General features: G+C 43.6%; 1 protein-coding gene across 1 annotated transcript; it reads right to left on the bottom strand.

Annotated features, from left to right (window-relative positions):
- Positions 1-4,683: 4,683 nt before the first annotated feature.
- ankk1 (ankyrin repeat and kinase domain containing 1) lies at positions 4,684-18,625 on the bottom strand. The gene is made up of 8 exons (XM_056442065.1): positions 18,441-18,625; positions 17,122-17,404; positions 16,848-16,999; positions 15,745-15,794; positions 13,777-13,932; positions 12,438-12,530; positions 7,357-7,597; positions 4,684-6,366 (listed from the first exon to the last, which is right to left on the bottom strand). The coding sequence occupies exons 1-8, from the start codon at positions 18,623-18,625 to the stop codon at positions 5,328-5,330; spliced, it is 2,199 nt and encodes a 732-aa protein (XP_056298040.1). The 3' UTR covers positions 4,684-5,327.
- Positions 18,626-19,180: the final 555 nt, after the last annotated feature.

The following is a 19,180-nucleotide window of genomic DNA, read 5'->3' as shown; positions in this document are numbered from 1 at the left end:
CGGTTCAGAGGAGCTCGTGGAGGAGGCTTGTAACGGCTCTCCTCTGAGAAGCTAAATGTTCCACAAGTAGCCAGTGTAGTGGCCATTTGTCCAATAAATCAAATGTTCACTGAAGCACTGTGTTGGGTTTGTGGTTCAACTTAAACAAAACAAGCAAAAAACAAAAGAACAGAGGAATTCCTCATGCTGCCTCTCCTGCGCTGGTAAAAAACAACATCGGTCTACCCAGGTGCATGCTGGTCCTGTACCTGGCTACTCATACATATAACCACAGGTTCCCACAGTGTTACCCAGTTAGTGAACAATCAAAATATATCTGAACAGCAAAAAACAATGAATTAAACTAAATTAAAACTATCATAAGAAAAAGCTATTCTAATATATCAAAATATCTATATATGCAAAGAAACTGAATGATTAAACAACACTATTTGTCAATAAAATAATATCATATAATATATATATATTTATATAATATATATATAACATATATATATATTTATATAAACATGTATTATATATGTATATATATTATATATATACATATATATCATATATAGCTATATATATATAACTGTATATATATATATATATCATATATAGCTCCAATAGCCAGATTACGTCCTATCATTAAGACGAGAGCGGTGATTAACGGAGAGACTTTTATTTTCTATTGCAACGAAAAAACATTTAAAAATTACATGATAAAAAGTTTTTGAAAATGCTATTATGTAAGCCAATTGCGCCACACAAAACAAAAATGTTTACTATATTCTATTATTTTTGTACCCACAATTGTGAAAACAATTAGAAGGGAGTATATTAAAGAAAGTGAAGCAACGTTGCAACCTTTCTTTCTTTCTTTATTTGTTTGTTGTACCAGCAACTTACATGACATTATCTTCTTCCTGCTTGTCTCCCAATTAGAACATAGAATTAGTTTAGAGCCCAGGAAACCCAATTACTGGCTGATAGACGGAATCCAATGTGTCACCACATGCGTGTAAAAAGGTTGGGGCAGCACCATTGATTTAGGTCGGGTCTGATTAGATGTGATAAAAGTGAGTTAGATTTGTCAGGAACTGTCAGTAGAACAACAGCGTAGTTAAAAACACAAAGGCGTGTTTTGTTTTTTTCAACCATAGAAGGACAAAAGCACCGTGAGACAGCTCGGTGGAGTCCACGGATGTATGTCATTCCTATCAGTTAACTTGACACCAGATGGTTTACTGTTGATAACATTCACACAAATGCGGTTCGCTGCATGTTAGAGACGCTGAGGGCCTCGTAAAATAAAAAAAATAAAAAGGGAATCGCTGCAGCAGAAAGGACACTTTCAATTATAAATCATAGGCGTCGATCTGAAACACACATCCCTCTTCAGGGAAAACTCTTCTCATGATATGATAGCTACCTTTCAAACAAGTGGATACGTAGCACCCTGCAATATGTTACGTTACCAATTTAATATAACTGTGTCCCTTTCTTATAATTTACTTTAAATGTGTGTTTAAGTGAATTCATGTGTTGTTCCTATATATTTGAGAGTGTTGATCACCTGGGCACATACTAACTGTGAAGGGAGGAATGTGCTTGTCCCTTTGGAAGAGAGCACTGTCTCTTTAAGAGAAGGGCGCTGTCTCTTTAAGAAAGGGGCGTGTCAAGGGCAGGTGCAGTAATGACATAAGCATGGTGTCACGAACCGGGCCGCGACAACAAAAGGGGGGATACAGACAAGTTGTAGTTAACAGAAAGGGTTTTAATCAACTTAGATAGTGTAACATAACTTAGTAGAATGAACAGTGGCAGGTGAGCTCATGCGTGGGAAGTGTGTGTGATAGGTTGTATAGTGTCGGGTCAAACCATACTTCCGGGGTCTCAGGACAGAGAGAGAGATCCTGAGACCGGAGGGCCTTTTAAATTCAGCACTGGCACACACTGTCACGGGAGTATTAGGGTGGACCCAAATGCACGACTCAGGAGACAGAACTGGAAAATAATTAACTTTACTCCAAGTACCGGCAGGAACAAAACAGACGGGAACAGATAAATACACTTTGTAACGCTGGAGGGCTTGGTCAAGAAGAACACAAAACAATCTGGCAGAGGATAAGTGCAAGTGAGGGAACTTAAGTAGATGGGGACTAATGAGGGAATGGGCAACAGGTGAGATGGGCGTGAGGACCAGGTGAAGGTAATGAGGGACTAACGAGGGAGTGACCAGAGGCAGGTGAAGGGAGTTGGACTGACGAGATGGGAAGCAGGATCTGGAATGACGTGATAGTTAGTGAGACAGGATGAAAACAACTAATAAAAAAGGAAGGTGTGAAGCTAAACTGTTACACACACGGTCCAGGTGTTGCCAATGCTGCTGATTACTGCGGGTGTTTCCACTCTTCTGACGAGCCTTGGCCACGCCCACCTGCAGGGACACGAGCCAGTGGCAGAGAGGGTCGTAACCGGGAACTTGTTGAATAAAAGTTGCGAAAACAGAAGAACGACGTGTTTCCGAACAGTTCATTTTAAGGGTGCGACAGATACGTTACAATAAGAGCGGAGTCGGCAGATATTTTACTTCATCAGGTTCCTGATAGCCATGAGACTTCATTGTTTCCCACACTAAAAGCAGATTTTTTTTAATTTGGGATGGCCAGGTGATGCTAACGAGCGCGCTAGTGAAGTTAGCTTCCAGTGGCAGAATTCGTTGTTCTGTGTCCAAAGGAAATGACATCATCCCAGATCGATCAAGGGAGCGCTGCCTCCTGACGGCTGTCTGAAAATGAACAGGGCCAAATATTGAAACTAGAAAGAATAAGAGATGCTAGTATTCCGGTTATATATATATAGAATAAATCCTCTGGCTACTTTTCAAAGGAAAGCCTTTTTTATTGTATTTCTTTTATTGTGTCATGTACACATCGTGGAGCTGTGTCTACAGTGTATGAATATAACATGTAAAGTGTCTTTGAGTACCTTAAAAAGTGCTGTATAAATTAAATGGATTGTTATTATTATTATATAGATGGTTTAGTAGGTTGAAGTTGACATGAGGGGTTGACATGTAAGTCTATATTTGTAAAAAGAGAAATTGTGTTTATCAATAGCCTATTTTTAATGAACATAAAACCTCCAATATATACAGTATGTCTTTTCCAATTTGTCTTATTTCCTCAAGGATTAAAAGAGGATGTAAGGACGGTTCTGTGTTGTCATACCAACGCTCAAAAATGGAGAAAAAACTGAAGCTTTGGAATAAAATAATTATACAAAAACAAAAAACACAGCTCACACTCACGTAGCCATGAAGAAAATGAAAACAAATCCAAAATTATTCCTAGTCCAATTTAACTCGGCTGGGTTTATTTTCTGTAATGAGATTCTGCTCACCTCCCAACCCTGCATCGGAGTCAGTTTCTGGTGGTACCAGTGAAAAGCCTTCGAATGTGCAGGTCAATACAGCTGCTGATTCCCTGCATTTCATTTCAATTTAATAAGGTGTCAGTGTGGTAAATGACTGTGGCACAAACTGGGCAGTGCTGCCCCTCAGCCTAGAAATGGCTGATAATCACAGTTGCCTTTCTTTACCATAAAGAATACATATTAGAGTTCAATCGACACATCCGAGTAATGCCAGTAGCGGTGACCCGCGAGTCCAGGATCGTGACAGATAACACCGTCATAAAGTCCGACAGATTTAATCAAATGAATGCCTCTAAATCATTATACCAGCAGCTCCTTTTATATTTTCCTTTTCAGAAGACAGCAGGCAGCAGCCTTAAGCAAGCAAGGTGAGTCAAAGAAGGAAATCAATAAGTGTGTCGGTCATTGTAAGTCGGGTACTTCACCTGATCCTGACCCCTTGTATCGGCTCCTTCACATTTCCTTTATAATAGTAAATAAAGAATTTGTTTTTTGTGAAAAAATACATTTACATTTTTGTAAAAATTAATTCTGCAATTACTATATATTATATATATATATATTATGTATATAGTTTTGCATATTACATTTCTGCCAATTAATTCCCTTAAATGTAACAGAATAATATTATATTATATATATACACTACCATTCAAAAGTTTGGGGTCACTTAGAAATGTCTTTATTTTTCAAAGAAAAGCACTGTTTTTTCAATAAAGATAACATGAATCAAAAATACACACTATACATTGTTAATGTGGTAAATGACTATTCAAGGTGGAAACGTCTGGTTTCTAATGAAATATCTCCATAGGTGTATAGAGGCCCATTTCCATCAACTATCACTCCAGTGTTCTAATGGTACATTGTGTTTGCTAATCGCCTTAGAAGACTAATATCTGATTAGAAAACCCTTGTGCAATTATGTTAGCACAGCTGAAAACAGTTATGCTGGTGATATAAGCTATACAACTGGCCTTCCTTTGAGCTTGAAGTTTGAAGAACAAAATTAATACTTCAAATATGAATCATTATTTCTAACCTTGTCAATGTCTTGACTATATTTTCTATTCAATTTTCAATTCATTTGATGAATAAAAGTGAGTTTTCATGGAAGACACAAAATTGTCTGGATGACCCCAAACTTTTGAACGGTAGTGTATATATATTATATAATATTACATAAATATATATCATATTATATCTATCTATATATATATATAATATTATTCTGTTAAATTTAGGGGAATTAATTGGCAGAAATGTAATATAATATGCAAAACTATATGTTTTCATTTGTGTATGATGACCTGGAACTGAGAATCGTTGTGTTTCATTTGGCAAAGACAGCCATTTATATGTATATAGTCCTCCATGTAACACCTCCGTGTTTCCACAGTAACCCAGAACAGACTAATCTAACATAAGCGGTTCAAACATTATCTAAAAGGGTGGGATACCATATGTAAAACTATAGTTAATACTATAAGTACTACATTAGTAATACCATAAGTAATACCATGAGTAATACTATAAGTGCCATTCAAGAGCCACTGAAGTGCGAATCTGTTTTTATTCCATGTACAGTCAGAAAAGATGTGTTTTTAGTTACTGGTGCTTTTTATTCTTACTTTGTTAACGTTTCAGTATAATTTAATGTTATTCTTAAGCGAGCCTTTCCGGTGCTTTCTCTGCCTAAGCTCCCTCCAACGACACGCACACACATAGAAGCACGTACACACGATGCGTCGGCAAAACAGAGAAGTGAACGATGTGAAAATTACTCAATTTGACCACTAGATGTCACTAAATCGTACCGACCGATCCTTTAAAAACGCCACTCAAATGGAGGATAATATGTCGATGTTTTCGTTTTGATTCTCTTACGTTCACATTGGGGGGTTTTTTCACGACAACTTCTCAAGTAGTTGCACTATTTCCCATTTTTCACACCTCTGGGCCACGTTCAAAGCGGCGGTTCCGGAAGAGTCCAGCAGCGCCCCGTCCGCCCCGTGCAGCAGCAGCGCCTTCGCGATAGATACGCAGCCGTGCTGGGCGGCCAGGTGTAAAGGCGTCACCTTCCCCGAGTTTACGGCGTTGACGTCGGCGTGATGCGATACCAAGTGGAGGACGCTCGAGTAACTGGCGCTGGCGCACGCCACGTGCAGCGGCGTCCACCCTTTGCCGTCCTCCGGCGCGTTCGGGTCGGCTTTCGCCGCCAGGAGCGCCGCCACCGTCTCCGGCTCGCCTCGGTGGCACGCCAGGTGGAGCGGCGTCCATCCGTCCTCGCCGGCGGCGTTCACGCGACCGCCCTGACTCTCCAGCTGGACCACCGTGGCCACGTGGCCCCTCAAGGCGGCCAGGTGCATGGGAGTCCACCCGCGGAGGGTTCTGCGGTCCGGGCGGGCTCCCCTCGCCAACAGCTGCCTGCAGATGCCCGTGTGGGCCTTCAGGGCGGCCAGGTGGAGCGGCGTGTACCCTCTGCTGTCGGCGCCGTCCACGTCCGCCTCGCTCTGCACCAGCCGCCTGACCACTCGGTTGTGGCCTTTCTCGGCCGACACGTGAAGAGCCGTGGAGAGGGAGCGGTCGGTGGCCTTGGGATCGGCGCCGTGAGAGAGGAGGAGCTTGGCGATGCTCAGGTGGCCGTGGGCGGCGGCGAGGTGGAGCGGCGTCCGGCCTTTGGCCTCGCGCTCGCCGGCCGCTTCCTCCGACAGCCGCGAGAGCAGCAGGCGCACCACGGTCTCGTGTCCGTTCTGGCAGGCCAGGTGGAGCGCCGTCCAGCCGTTCGTCTCCTGGGCTTCCGCCGCGGCTCCGTTGTCCAACAGGAGGCGGACCGTCCTGTCGTCGCCGCTCTGGGCGGCGAAGTGGAGCGCCGTCCACAGTTCCTCGTCCGCCAGGGTGGCGGATGCACCGCGGTCCAGCAGCAATAAGATGATGCCGTGAAGGCTGAAGGAAAGAAGTTTAGATTATAGGATATAAGACTAATGACCAGGGGCGTCGTTAGCCCTGTTTTGAGGGGGCTTCACTGAGTCGCCTGGAACGCCAGGTAGTTACCTTCGCATTGAAAATGCGGAAGGTTATGTTTTGATCGCCGTGTATTTATTTATTTATTTTTAAAACCGAACCGCATGACATTTGGTGGGATGATTGGTTATTATCCGGGGACCATTTGATTAGATTTTGGGATCAATCGGGTCAAAGGTCAAGGTCAAGGTCATGAAAAGGTCAAAATCTTCTTTTCACCATAGCACGGTCAATTTATATCCAATTGGCATGCGACTAATGCCAACATGTTCATAATTCAATGCCCGATCTTGTGATATGTGAAGGTATGCGCTCTACCGAGTGCCCATTCTAGTTACAGAATGTAATCGGTAATTGTTAACGAGTGTTACCTGCTTACATTTAGCTTTACTTGAGGCAAATGAAAGGGAAGAGTTAGAAACTGTCTCCAGTGAGCGAGCGTATGAACGAGCGAATTCGAAATACAAGAAATAACCATCGACATCTCTCTATTCTTTGCATGAATAGATATTATTATTCGATTTTTTTTTTCCGTTTAATGATGTAATTGACACTGAACTAGTTCATATTTATCTCAGCGATTGTCTCCACATGAGCATGAAGTATCAATATAACCCTGAGATTCTGTCTCTAACAATGGATATCTGGGGCCCCCCCAAAAAAACATGACCAACCATACCGCTCCCCTTGGGGCTGAGCCCCCCCTTTCTTTAAATCCTATAAACACCCCTGCTGCTGACTCTCGTCATCACCATTTGGTCGTCAGTAGAAATCCAATCGTTCTACTAAGCCAAGAAAAACCGTCTTCTGGGTTTCCGAGGATTCATCTCGTAGGGAGGTCTTCGGTTAACTTGGAACTGAAGACATTTTTTTGTAAACACTCAGCTGTCTTCTTCATATGTTTATACACACCTGTGCATAACAGCAACAAGAAGAGGAGTGTACCCTCCGGCAGTCGTGCAGTTGACTTCAGCGCCGAGTCTCAGGACGTGCTCGACGCTCTCCGCATCGCCGCTGGCCACCGTGTAGTGGAGGAGGCTCTTTTTACTCGGGAACTGTCTGCGTACGTGGTCTCTCTTCACCGAATGTCGGAAACTAGCAAATTCCTTCTTGTACAGCAGAGAGAGAATGCTGTCGCTTCCAGGACGCTCATCTGAAACGACAGCAAAGGGCGTCATGTGACAAATGGGGATATAAGTGCACCCAGAGGACCTTTTATGTGTATGAATCCTCCTTAAAGTTGAGTTTCCTCATCGCAAAGTGGATGTGTGGAGCAGAGGATGGATCTCTGTGGGTTGTGTAGTTCTCAGTCAATACCTTGAACAAAGACTCTCTCTGGTAAAGATCGTGGAGGGGGGGTATGTCTCATGATAAACAGATCTTGGTGCAACCAAAGTCATGTACATACTCTCAAGTCGTTCTGTTCCCCGGACCTGGAGTACCTAATGCTCATGTGTCGACCATTCTGGCTACAAGGAGTTTACAGCAGTCACCGTAACTGCTGTGTACATTCCGCCTCAAGCTAACACGGACATAGCGCTGAAGGAACTCTACGGGGCGATCAGCGAGCAGGAGTCGGCACACCCCGAGGCTGCTTTCATTGTGGCGGGGGACTTCAACAAAGCGAACCTGAAGAAAGTTCTCCCGAAGTTCTACCAACACATAAAAGGCAACACGAGGGGAGCGGATTCTCGACCACTGCTACACTCCTTCCGGGATGGATACAAAGCCCTCCTCCGCCCACCGTCGGCAAATCGGACCACCGCCCATCCAACTACTCCCCGCCTACAGGCAGAGGCTTAAGCAGCAACCAATCGCTGTGAAGGAAGTGCAACGCTGGTCGGACCAATCGGAGTCTATGCTACAGGACTGTTTTGAACGTGCTGACTGGGATATGTTCAGGGTCGCGTCGGACAACAACGACAGTGAGTACGCGTCCTCAGTCACCGGGTTCATCAAGAAATGCATAGATGACGTTGTTCCTACCAAGTCGGTTCGGATTTATCCCAACCAGAAACCGTGGATAAATGGCGATGTTCGCGCTGCACTCGACGCTGCGTAACACCGCCTTTGACTCGGGAATATGGCGGAATACAAAGAGCCCGCCACGACCTCCGTAAGACCATCGGCTCTGCCAAGCGGGAGTTCAGGAACAAGGTGGAGGAAAAGCTCAAGAGCCATGACGTGAGAGGTGTGTGGAAGGGCTACAGACAATCACGGACTTCAGAGGGAAAACCAGCGGTGAAGAGAACTCCTCTACCTCCCTCCCAGGCGAGCTAAATACATTCTTTGCTCGGTTCGACGTGAACGGCAGCCCGCCCAAGGCAGCGCCGCCCGAGGAGACCAGCCTGCTGATCATCTCAGAGGCTGACGTGCGAGAGCCTTCAAGCGGGTGGACATCCGGAAGGCGGCAGGTCCCGACCACATCCCGGGCGCGCCTCAGAGCATGTGCAGACCAGTTGGCAGGAGTCTTCGCAGACATCTTCAACCTCTCCCTGTCCAGGCTGTTGTTCCTGAGAGCTTCAAGATGTCCACCATTGTGCCTGTCCCCAAACACCCCAAGGTAACCTGCCTGAATGACTGGAGACCCGTAGCCCTCACCTCGATTGTCAGTAAATGCTTCGAGAGGTTGGTCAAGGACTTCATTTGTTCCATGTTGCCTGCCACGCTGGACCCATGGCAATTTGCATATCGTCAAAACAGATCCACCGACGACGCACTCGCCATGGCACTTCACACCGCCCTTTCCCACCTGGAGGGGAGGAACTGTTGTGTGCGAATGCTGGTTGTGGACTACAGCTCAGCGTTCAACACTATTGTTCCCGCCAAGCTCGACACCAAGCTCAGAGGTCTAGGCCTGCACTCTACCATGTGCAGCTGGATACTGGACTTCCTGTCGGGCCGCCGCCAGGTGGTGAGGATGGGCGGTACCACCTCAGAGCCGCTGACCTCAACACGGGAGCCCCTCAGGGATGCGTGTTGAGCCCTCTCCTCTACTCCCTGTACACCCACGACTGCACGGCCATGCACAGCTCCAACGTCATCATCAAGTTTGCTGACGACACAACAGTGTTGGGGCTGATCACCGACGACGACGAGACAGCCTATAGGGAGGAGGTTGGATCACTGGTACAGTGGTGCCAGGAGAACAGCCTCGTCCTCAACGTCAAGAAGACCAAGGAGCTGATCGTGGACTACAGGAAGCGGAGAGGAGAGCACACCCCGATCTCCATAGACGGAGTTGCAGTACAGAGGGTCAGCAGCTTCAAGTTCCTCGGCGTGCACATCTCCGAGGACCTCACATGGACCACGCACACCACTCACGTGGTGAAAAGGGCCCAACAACGCCTGTATTTCCTTAGGCGACTGAGGAAATTCAACATGGCCCCCGCATCCTCAGAACATTCTACACCAGTACCATCGAGAGTGTTCTGACAGGTTGCATCACCGTCTGGTACGGGAACTGCACCGCCCTGGAGCGTAGGGCACTACAGAGGGTGGTGCGGTCGGCACAGTACATCATTGAGGTGAGCTTCCTCCATCCTGGACATATACCCCCTAACCAGCGCAAATAATCTTTGGTAAAAAAAAAAGTAGTAATACAGAGCACTGTGCCATCAGTGTCGGATTTATTAAACTGTCAACAATGAACATTGCATTAAACTGAATGCTTTAGCATTTACATTTTAATGAGAAACTTGTGCTTGTGCTTCACTGAGGATCTTTGTCAGTCTTGGTGGCAGGGAGGCCACTGCTGTGATGAAGCTCTTCTCCAGGCACAGTCTGTTTCTTTGCTTTATTTTGATCACAGTCATTGCAGAGAAGGAGGCCTCACATACATATGTGGAGGGAAAGGGCAGTAGCTGCTCCAAAGCTTTCTGTCCCAGGTCAGGGTGCTCCTGCTTCACACACACCCAAAACTGTGTGAGTGTGGATGTGGCAAACTTCATCTGGAGGCCACGGTCAGATGACACTTCCAGGACTTTTTCCTGATAAGTGACAGGTAGCTTGCTTCTGTTTGCTTCAGACAAGAGAAATGGGTTTCTCACCCAATCCAGCTGTACAGATTTACCCTCCATGTCAGGAAAGTAGGAATGAAAATCTTTAATCACGTTGGTCAAATGTCCCACGATGACCGACTTGACTGGAGCTCTGTCCACATCCTTACGAGAGAGAAAAGCAGGTGGAATCTCCCTCTGCAGAGGACCTTCGCCACAGCTCTGCTTTCTTCAGGAAGTCACCCACCTTGTCATACATGTTAACAGCCGGTTGAGTATTCTCCCTCGAGAGAGCCAGCGTACTTCTGTGTGCAGCAGCAGTGTTGTGTGTTCAGCTCCCATGTTTTCACAGAGGCGGCGAAACAGGCGTGCGTTGCGTGGCCTTAACTTTATGAAGTTGATCACTTTGACGCTGTCGTTCAAACCGTCATGTAACACAGGGCTCATTTTCTTGCACGCCAACGCTTCCCTGTGTATGACACAGTGAGTCCACTTCATGTCGGGGTTTCCTTTTTTAATGCGCGCTATGAGTCCTCTCGCGCTGCCCGTCATTGGGGCCGCTGCGTCCGTGCAGATGCTGCGGGGGGAGGGGGGGGGGGGGTGCTAGTGAGAGTGTGCTCACCTGTGTGCGCGGATGTGTCGGCGCGCATCACGGCAGAGCGATGCGATCCGAGAAGTGTTAACGAGGGGTGCTGAGCGATTAAATATATCTCTTGTTCTATTTTGTGGTGCCCCCTCAGGACTTGGTGCCCTACGCGCAGCGCGTAGTGCGCGTTATGGGAGCGGCGGCGCTGCGTGGACGTAAATCCCATTAAAACATAGTCGTCTGAAAACTGACGGGATTTTGCCGGCTCTGGTTTGGCCTTCTTTGGCACTTGTCCCTCCGTGTTTTCAGCAGCATTGCTGCTACGCTTCAACCACGACTTCATTATTTGAGTTTAAAAGCCGGCAGTGATAGACGGGTCATGTTGGGTCAAACCATCCTGATATGGGGGAGACTGGGTTTTTAGGATAATTAAATTAAATTGCCTACTTAATATACAATTCAGTTTATGAACTTACACTTGTGTTTTATTGAATATTTATTAAATAACTATTTTTAAAGGATTTTTGAATGGATGCTAATTTTAAATAGATTTTTTTTAAATCTCACGTACCCCCTGGAGTGCCTTCACGTACCCCCAGGGGTACGCGGACCCCCATTTGAGAACCACTGCTATAAGTTATACTATAAGTAATACCAGAAGTAATACTATAAGTAATACCATAAGTAATACTATAAGTAATACTATAAGTGTATCAAACGGCAATTTGAGACTATCATGGCTGAGTGTGTGTTTCTTGTGGAGACCTCAGTGACTCCCCCCCATGGCTCTCTCTGGCTTTGCGGAGCTTCTTTGTGAGTTTCACGTCATTGATTTGCCGTTCGACTCTCAACTTTACTCAATTGCGCCCGACTCTCTCATTGTGTCGTTCTTTTTGGCAGCAGGCTTTCAGTAAAAGAGCTCCGAACTCTCTGCTCACGATCCGTCGGGCTGACAGACACAGTTAGCAGCTAATTGGTGAATATAGTGAAGCATTTAGCATCTAAAGAACCAGATATTTCCCCCAGGAGTAAGCGGAGAGCTAACGGAGAGTGAATATTGGACTTAAATTTGGCGGCTGGCCAGAAACAGAAACTCCTAAACGAATGCCAATGCTGCTCCCCAACTCATGGATAAGAAAAGTTTGCCACATCAACTTAAAAAAAGGGTGTGTTCACAGATTGTTTCTGCTGCCCCGAGAGGACCAAATAGTTAATTATTGGAGGTTCAAAGTCTAATTACATCATCGGAGCCGCAGGACTCTTGTGTAAACGCCATTACCTTTTTGTTATTATACTATTAACCTGAGCTCTCTGCCAGAAGGGGCGCATACACGGTAGATTCTACAGTTAGATTCAAATAAAGTTTGAAGTAAAACTAACTTCATGTATCGGGGAATCCAGCCCGGGACGGTCTGGTGTGTGTCCCTCGTCACCGTTCTCCATGTGGATTGGTCCTTGGAGCTTCAGGCCTTCGCTGAGGGACCGGGTCTTCCTCACAGTGTCTGCAACACAAACAAAAAAACAGTCAAGGGACGGACTGTTATTCATTTATTTAATGAAACAAAAGTTTTCCGAAGTTGGTACTCCCAGCTTTAGATCATTTCATAATTTCATACTCAGTATGAACAGCAATGGACAAATTACAGGTTTGATGCATACGGCAACAGCTGTAAGATTTTCTGAAAATCACAAAGATGACCCACTTGAATGTAAATGCATTTCACTAAAGAGAATGTGTCTTCTTCAAGCAATTTGATCATGTTTTTTTTTGCTTTACTTGTACTTAATACAAAATAACATACAAATCCCTAAAAACAAATCAAAACCCACCGGTTCAGAACTGCTTTTAATGTGTGATTGTGTGCTCCACGTTCTGGAAATCTGAGTTATTTTTTATGGGAAATATTTTAGGATGTAAAGTGTCTTTGAGTACCTTGAAAAGCACTATATAAATTGAATGCATTATTATTATTATTAGTATCATTACACAAAGCTAAAGTGTATGGTTGCATTTGGCATCAATTTACACTCAGATAATACTTTTAAGATAATATTAAATTTATAGCAATATCACACAAATTTGAAAAATGTAATACCAATTTTCTATGAATGCGGCCAAGATATTATGCTTTTTTTATTTTTTTAAATTAATTTAAATCTTTATTTAACCAGATTAAAAAATCTTTTTTTAAGGGTGACCTGGCCAAGAAGGGCAGCAACATAAGAAACATAGTTACAACCAAAAAAACACAAAACAAGACGAGTTAAAACAAACTAAATGTTAGGAGACAAGTAACATAACAGAGCCATTCACATTTTTGGGAACCTGCCTCCATTTTTTTCATTTTATACTTAAAAGCAGTAAGTGATGTCAGTTCTTTGAGTTTTAAATCATTCTGCAACATGAGTATGATCTTTTTTGTGTGTGTTCAGTTACAGCTTTAGGAAGGACTGCCGAAAGTCTTTGTCTAAATACGCCTAACAATTAGGATACAGGATAAATATAATTCCTTGGAGCTTAGAGAATCAAATAAATTACTAAAATGCTGTCTTGTGTTAACTTTTGCAGTATTTTGAGTCCCCGGGAATTGTATCGCCTATATGACGTTTGTGTTATTTTTCATCGCAAGTCATTTGGGAAATCAGCTTTTCCCTGTTACAGAGCACCGGCTCGGGAGCTGCGAGAGTCAGCAAATGACACAAAGAGCTGCAGTTCCATTACAGAAATAACTGTTCGACTTCCTGCACCTGAGAACTCGGGCCTCTTCCTGCGGTCCTGGTCCCAGCACTGCCTCATGATGCCGATCATCTGCTCACAGCTCTGGGGCTTCCGTTCGGGTATCATCTCCACGCAGGGTCTCTTACCATGTGACACCTGTAAGAGGACGGTGGTCATACGGCTCCCTGGGCCAATACAAACAGATATAAGGTCAGATTAAGATGAACACAGTCATATGACAGTATTAGACTTGGCTTCAACAGACCAGTTTACCTGTTTGTTATGTTAACTCTGGGCCTCTGGGCTCTCATGCCCAAAATAAATAAATAATATCTCTGCAATTACAAAGTCACTTTGAACAATGTTAATCATAATAAATGTGACACTGTGATATACTATGCAGAGACGTGGGCATCTGTATATATATAATATATATATTTATATTATAAATATATATATATATTATAAATATATATACATATATATATATATTAATATGTATTAATATATATTTATTAATATTTATTAAAATATATTTATATATTAATATATATATTATTATATATATATATAACTGGGTCACAGTCAATCAAGATGGAACATAAGCATAACCCTTGTAAATATCCCTTTGGAATAATTCTGTTGCAGCCGAAAACCTCGAGCAAATCACTTTAGATCATCTGAAAATCACCTGCGCACAGCCAGATGCTAATAAAGGGATGCAGACCACAGTTGGAGAGGGTTTAGTAAAGAGATGTTCGGAGGACGGAATCTTCAAATTGGCCATTTGGGTACCATCTGTGCCAATTGAAACTGAAAAACTCATTTAATGTCACTATAGCTATCTAAACACAGCTGTTTTTGGCTTTGAAAAAATAATATCCAATTGGTCTGTGAGGACCACGTTGACCCATTTATGGTTATAGCTGTATGAAGTAAAGTTGATTTTTTTTTTCTCTTCTTCAACTGCTGGTTCAGAGAGTTTTAGTTGAAGAGAGAACATGCACCGTCAGCAGTTTTTTTTTATACGGTGTGCTCCTTTAATTGGTTGTCGTCAGAATTGTGTTTCTTTTTGATAATTATAGCTGTCATGAGCTTTTAGATACGCTTCTTTCCATAATGTCGATATGCAGGATGAATATGTTGGCAAATGTGTGCATCAGTCCAGAGTATTGGGGGCTCTCTGGTTCAAGAGGATTAAGTTATAGTTTCCGGTTGTGGTTTTTACACTTTGTTTTTATATACTGATTAAAGTTACTATTAGGAACTTTTAACTGCATATGAAACAGTCACTGAACCAGGAATGTGTGGAGCAGACTGTTAGACCCTGATACATTTAAATGAGGGAGTCTGGCGTCCCGAAACAATACCGATTTCCTCCACAGGGGCCGCCAAAATCAACACAAAGTGAAAGTTCCTCTTCGTAGCTTTAAACAAGTACAAAGTGGTAATTTGTGACCTTTGAGCAGTGCTGGTCTATTTATTTAACTGTTTCCAAATGTCTCCAATCCTAATGCTGGCCTCATTACCTCCTGGCTGAACTTCATGTTTAATATACAAACTTCAATCTCAATCTGTTGAATGTCTGGTTGTTGCCTATTAGGAGAAAACCCCTGACTTCATGGAGCATTACTTATTTTAAGGATGTTGGACAGTATGCTCCTAACTACAAAGGGATACTCAGGATAAATGGTCACTATAATATGATTATAACCTATATAACCTTTTAGCAATTACATATGTAGTATTAAATAACTAGTAGTCTTAAGTATCTGAATCAAGACATCACAAAGATGTGTGCTATTATTATAATGTTGTTTTGATGACAACCTTTTCAAAATAAACTGTGACATTTAATTTGAGAAATGCCCCAATGAGTCTGCCTTCACCCTTTTTGTGTCAGGGTGTGGAGTGTTACTTGACTCCTAGCTGATGTAACACCGAAAAGAAAAAAAATGTAATAAGGTGTGATTCATTCAAATTGAATTCATTCCTACCTGCATACGGTTTCTGCTGAGTCAGGATCTCCCACATCACTATTCCAAAGCTGTAGATCAAAGCAGAAAGAGGCACTTCAATCCTAACTATCTAACTTATGCATAACCATATCCAAAGTCCTTTTTAAATAAAATAGCTCCTTGAAGAAACCGTAATGCTTTTTGAGATTACATAAAACCAATGAATGCAAGAAAAAAGGGTAAGAAGGAGTAAGTCAGACATGAATATAATATATAGAATATGTCCCAGTAACTTGCGATGTGGTAAAGAGTAAAGAGCAAGAGGTGTGTATGAATTATAAACTGAATCTGGGGGGGAAAGCGTATAAAAAATGCCCTTGGTAAATCCATGGACTGACTGCCCTGAGCGGCCCCGCCCAGGCCCCCCAAAAAAAAAAAAACAAGAAAAAGTCAAAACAAAAAATGTCAACAACACAAAATACAAAAAAATATAAATTTTTTTTTTTTTTTTCAACTACAAAACTAGTCCAACAGTCCAACGATACGGAGCTGGGCGAACTACAACATATGAATATGAATTATATGACCATGACATGAATGACTTATACGGCATATACCGCTATGGCGCATATCATCAATACAATCACATCACAAAGTTACAACAGCTACTTCACGCAGGGCTCTGGAGGGGGCCCTGAGCTCATGGGCCTAGGGCTCAGGGGCCCTGGGCTCATGGGCATCTGCTCATGGGCCCCTCGATACCGGGCCCCCCGGAACTCTCTGGGCCATGGGCCCGTGAGCTCATGGGCATGGGCCCCTGAGCTCACGGGCTCATGGCTCATGGCGGGCCCAGGCCCCTGCGGGCATGCGGGCTTAGGGGCCCCCTGCCTATGGGCCCTATGCCGGTAGGCTCGTTCGTGAATATCCTCCTCAGTAGGACCTGGGGCCCTGTTATTGACATGAATGACTTAAGTCATATATGGCATACGGTACATCTGGCGGTCATATCATATCATTATATTCAATACAATAATAACACAGCGACATCACGCTGCTGAGAGCCAGGGGCCCCCCTGAGCTCAGCCTGGCCCTGGGCCTGGGCCCGGTAGGCCCGTTGGTTAATCCATCCCTGGGTAAGTCACCTGTAAACATCAAAGGCAGTTCCTGGAGGATCGGGGCACTGAGTGAAAGCCTCTGGAGGAATGTAATTTATGTTTCCTCTTGCTGTCAGATGCTCCATGAACAACGTATTGCACGTGCTCTCCTCCCAGTGGATTACACCAAAATCTGAAATCTGAGTGCACAAAAACAGGAATTTCAAAGAAGTGGTCAAACAGAAATTCTTCCCGAAATTCCGAATTAAATCCCACGCGCTAAAAAATAACAATAATGTAGTTGTCAATGAGTTGCACTGACCTTGACATGGAGACAATCATCTAGCAGGATGTTGGATGTCTTGAGATTAAGATGAAGTAGCGGAGGCTTTAAGCTGTGAAGGAAATTCATTCCCATCGAGGCCTCGTGAATCATCTGAAACTTCTTGGGCCACATCAAAGTGTGACTGGTTAGGAGATCGTTCAGCGATCCATGACTCATGTATTCCATCACCACAGCGGTCGCCTCGCTGCACAGTCCGTAGATAGACACAAGGTACTCGAATTGTAATGTGGCTATTTTGGGCGCCTCGTCTATTATTCTCCTGTGACCAACAAAAAACAATGAAAGTCAGGGAAAAGTTGCTTTTGGGACATAACAATTGTTATTTTGAACTTTTAACTACAGCGGGAAAACATTCTTTCCTGTGTGAAACTTTGTAGAGTTTCAGAAAACACGAATGAAACCACATCTTGGTTAAAGTGCAAAATTGTGTGAGAAATTTAACTAGCAGGCATTGTTGGCCAACGCCGTATTGTTCAGATATCTGTTTTGGGATGAAGGACGATTATGCTTTACAGGGACGCTTTGGGCAAGTGGATCAGTAGTTAGCAGGTCCGTCTTTCAATCAGAGGGTTGGCGGTTCAATCCCCGCCCTAGTCGATTTGTCTTTGAGCAAGACATTTTACCATGCATTGCTCCCTGTAGCTGTGTCTACGGCGTATGAAATGTAAGAAGAATGTAAGTTGCTTTGGATAAAAGCGTCAGCTAAATGGCATGTAATGTAATAAAAATGGTGGTAAATTCCACCAGGTGCTCGTAGCATTACAGCAAGGCAATGTATGTTATATTTTTCTTAATTTAAATAATAGTACTAATAACTTTATATATATATATAGCACCTTTAAAAACAGAGTTTGCAAAGTGCTCTACAGAGAATGAAGGCAAAACAAATGGAATGGTAAAATACAAAATAAAGAAGAACAGACAAACTAAATTAGGGGAAGAACCAAATATCTGCATAAAAAGACGACATCACTTAAAAGCAGTTCTATAAAAATGGGTTTTAAGAAGTGATTTAAAATAAGTCACTGATTCTGCGAGACTTATCCCCTCCGGTAGCTCGTCCCAAAGTCTCTAATGGCAAAAGCACGGTCCCCCTTTTGATTTAAGCCTCGACTTTAAAACGTCCAGAAGGGCCCCACCAGAGGATCTATGTAGCTTGGGGCCAGACCCAGGCGCGCTATAAAAGTGATCAGTACAATCTTAAAATCAATTCTAAAATGAAAAGAGAGCCAGTGGAGTGAGGCCAGGACTGGAGTAATGTGATGCCGTCTGTTAAAACCAGTCAGAAATCCCACCTGTACAAGTTGTTTGCACACAAGGTTTTGTCAAAGCTCTTCAGGGCACAACTTTTCTGCTGGTTCTTGAGCTTGACCCGGTGCAGATGACCGAATCTGCATTCTGCCACTTTAATCCAGTCGGCCTCAAAGTCGTCCTTCTTGAAGTTCCTGAACTGCCCGGCGAATCCGTCGAGGCAATCCATGAGCACAGAAAATGCTCCCTGACGTACACACTCGCTATCTAATCCCACACATGAATGGGATTTGTCCTTTTGATCAACATAAATCGGATGCACCTGAGGAGGTCGGATCTCGTATGTGGAAAGAGTTTTTAAAAAACGAGGATACACATTCAAATGGGCGTCAGCTGGCTGTGTGAACAGGCATGTGGAGACACATGAATACTAAGCTGTGGCTCCGTAGGAGGAGCCGAGGGTGCAGAACTAGTTTCTGGTCAATGTTGCAAAGCCGGTTTTTTTATCTGGGAAGAAGCCTGCGCAAGGTTTCAGTCTTATAGAAATACTGTATGACTCAAGTCTAGAGGAAGAGCGTCGGGCTTTTAAAGCTAATTTGACAAAGTGGCCAAACAGTGCAATGAAAAACGTTCAGGTCTAGTGTCATGTGATGCCACGGGGCCCAAAAAATACTTTTCTTCTGCAGACTTACACTACCATTCAAACGTTTGGGGTCACACAGAAATGTCCATATATTTTCAAAGTAAAGCACTGTTTTTTTCAATGAAGATAACATTAAATTAA

The sequence above is a fragment of the Pseudoliparis swirei genome, chromosome 20 (assembly GCF_029220125.1).
Source record: "Pseudoliparis swirei isolate HS2019 ecotype Mariana Trench chromosome 20, NWPU_hadal_v1, whole genome shotgun sequence".
NCBI lineage: Eukaryota > Metazoa > Chordata > Actinopteri > Perciformes > Liparidae > Pseudoliparis > Pseudoliparis swirei.
The sequence above is the reverse complement of the archived record's forward strand: the minus strand, read 5'-3'. Positions and strand labels throughout refer to the sequence as shown.

Bases quoted from the DNA above. Each gene is read 5' to 3' on its own strand.
- ankk1 (XM_056442065.1), bottom strand. From the start codon at position 18,625: ATGGATTGCCTCGACGGATTCGCCGGGCAGTTCAGGAACTTCAAGAAG. The intron at 15,795-16,847 runs GTGACTTACCCA...TTTGATCTACAG, and splicing joins ACTGCCTTTGATGTTTACAG to CTTTGGAATAGTGATGTGGG. The intron at 12,531-13,776 runs GTGCAGGAAGTC...TTTGTGTTGCAG, and splicing joins GAAGAGGCCCGAGTTCTCAG to ACACTGTGAGGAAGACCCGG.